General features: G+C 35.0%; 1 protein-coding gene across 1 annotated transcript; it reads left to right on the top strand.

The window, feature by feature from the left end:
• Positions 1–369: 369 nt before the first annotated feature.
• On the top strand, positions 370–2,036 carry ccl25b (chemokine (C-C motif) ligand 25b). Its single transcript, XM_026274915.1, has 4 exons — positions 370–506; positions 608–697; positions 1,253–1,367; positions 1,483–2,036. The coding sequence occupies exons 2-4, from the start codon at positions 613–615 to the stop codon at positions 1,583–1,585; spliced, it is 303 nt and encodes a 100-aa protein (XP_026130700.1). The 5' UTR covers positions 370–506; positions 608–612; the 3' UTR covers positions 1,586–2,036.
• Positions 2,037–2,304: the final 268 nt, after the last annotated feature.

Raw genomic sequence — 2,304 nt, 5'->3', positions numbered from 1 at the left:
TTTAGCAGAATCTTGTTGCTCAATATTGCATTTCATGTTTGTATTGGCACACAGGCCATTAAAAGTCCTAAAGCAGATGTGTTTGGGGGGAAAGGATTTGGCAAAGACATTGTATTTTGCAATACTTCGCAGGGGTGAGAATTGGGGTCCGTTCTCTAAGCGGTTCCTTCCCCCACGCTGAAACATCTCACTGCTGACCAAATATAGAGATTTGTCATTTGAGATATATTAGAGATATCGCTCCAGGCCTCCTGTTAATGTTTATATTGCGGGAACTCTTAAGTCAACTGCAATTTGTCAAAACAATAAAGTCAATCGACAGGATCCACTTTCATATTAACATCTTCTAATGCATCAGAATTTAAATGCTAGGCAAAATTTGAAGGGGGGGGGGCGTGGCCGAGGCTCAGGTTTGTTGCTATAAAAAGCGACACGAGCGAAACAGAGCTGGAGATAAGAGCAGCTTCAGCCGTGAAGAAAACCTCATTCTTCGGAGAATCTCTAAGGTGAGACATTATTCAGCACTTTACAGCCACGTGTTTTTGCTTAGTGGATGCACATGATATATTGAAAATTGCACTAAATATTTCCCTGTCTTTTCTTGCAGCTTACATGGAAACAAAGCATTCAAACATGAAGTTTCAAATCCTGTTTTTTCTCCTGCTGCTGGCTTGCGTGCATCACAGTGTGGCACAAGGTAACAATTCGGTTAATTAAGAGAGTTGACTTAATAATGCGATATTAATGATGATATTTTAAATATATCATTTGTTTAAATAAAACATTTACATTTTTTGCACCTTTCCAAAAATGCACATTTTTGATTTTTTAAATCGTTTTTTAAAACATTTCAGCTGATCATATTTTTATTAAATGCATTAAGGAAAAACTATATACGAAAAAGCATATGCATAGATAAATACACTGGGAAATTATTGGTATTTAAATGAACTGGTTCTATTCAAGCCAAAAATATGATTTAAATACACTGTTTCACCATAAATACACTAATTTGTACAATCAAACTCATTTCTATGCGTTAAATCGGGTGAAAATAGGTAACAAGTGCATGTTACCACTTTTATAGTTTATAAAGATAAACAGCTAAAATTATTTGATTATTGGAGTTAATATAAAAAAAGCTTTTTTTAGTTTTTGTACTTACAAATTTCTTGATTAATTGAATGTTTTCAATACCACTTTTCATGATAGATAGATCAGATGACTAAATATAACTGTGATTTCTTCCCAGGTTCCTATGAAAACTGCTGTTTGAAGTATGCGCATGTCAAGAGGAACCTCAACAAATTTATCGTGAGTTTCAGAGAGCAGAAAACCGACGGAGGATGTAACATTCCTGCTGTTGTGTGAGTACGACATAAAACACAGCAACACGATTGCTTTCAAAGCTAGAGGTCATTGCACCAGCAACACTCGGGTGGAGATTTATGATTTCCTTTTCTCTTTCTGTTTTCCACACAGCTTGAAGCTGAGGAATTCAAGGGAGATCTGTGTTGATCCGAGAGTAAAATGGGTTAATCAATTGATACAGAAAAGGAGTGAGGACAACACTTCCAAAATGTAGTGTTTCAGAGGCAGCTTTGACCACGCCACCACAGACCAAACTGTATTATGTTTATAACACACTAATGTAACAGTATGTAGTTTCTACCACTATCAATCCTGCTGATTCATATTTTCTACACCTATGAATTGTTATCTTCATGCAGAGGTTCATAATGAACTGTATATGGTCTGCTTCTGTTCATTGTATTAGAACAATATGAATGTACGAACTGTGAATGTTTGTTCTCTTTTTCTCCAAGCTTCATTATGCATCTTTTTACACTTTATGTATATATATATATTTTTTGTATGTTTTAGTCAAATATAACCTGTGAACCGCATTGCCTACATGTAAGTGTGTGTGTGTGTGTGTGTGTGTGTGTGTGTGTCTGTGTGATTCAGTGTGTATAAGAGGCAGTATACATTTAAAGCATTTTTTATAATAAAGAGTTGGAGTTGTGCATTTAAATTGTCATGTCTTTTTCTTTTGTGCATGTGTTAAGCCCATCTGAACGACTATTCTAGCATGTAATATCCATTTAAAAAATCTATTCATAATTAATAAAAAATGTATACACAATAATAATGCTTTATTGAGCCTATAAATGAGATATTAATTGCTTGGTGAAAAAGCAACTTGCATTTCATTACCTCAGCCTTCTTAAGAAAATCAATTTGCCGTGCTGGTTCAGTGCCACAGAGCATGCGTTTGTTCTTGCTAAGCTCTTTGTGATTGAT

The sequence above is a fragment of the Carassius auratus genome, chromosome 11, assembly GCF_003368295.1.
Source record: "Carassius auratus strain Wakin chromosome 11, ASM336829v1, whole genome shotgun sequence".
Classification (NCBI taxonomy): domain Eukaryota; kingdom Metazoa; phylum Chordata; class Actinopteri; order Cypriniformes; family Cyprinidae; genus Carassius; species Carassius auratus.
The sequence above is the reverse complement of the archived record's forward strand: the minus strand, read 5'-3'. Positions and strand labels throughout refer to the sequence as shown.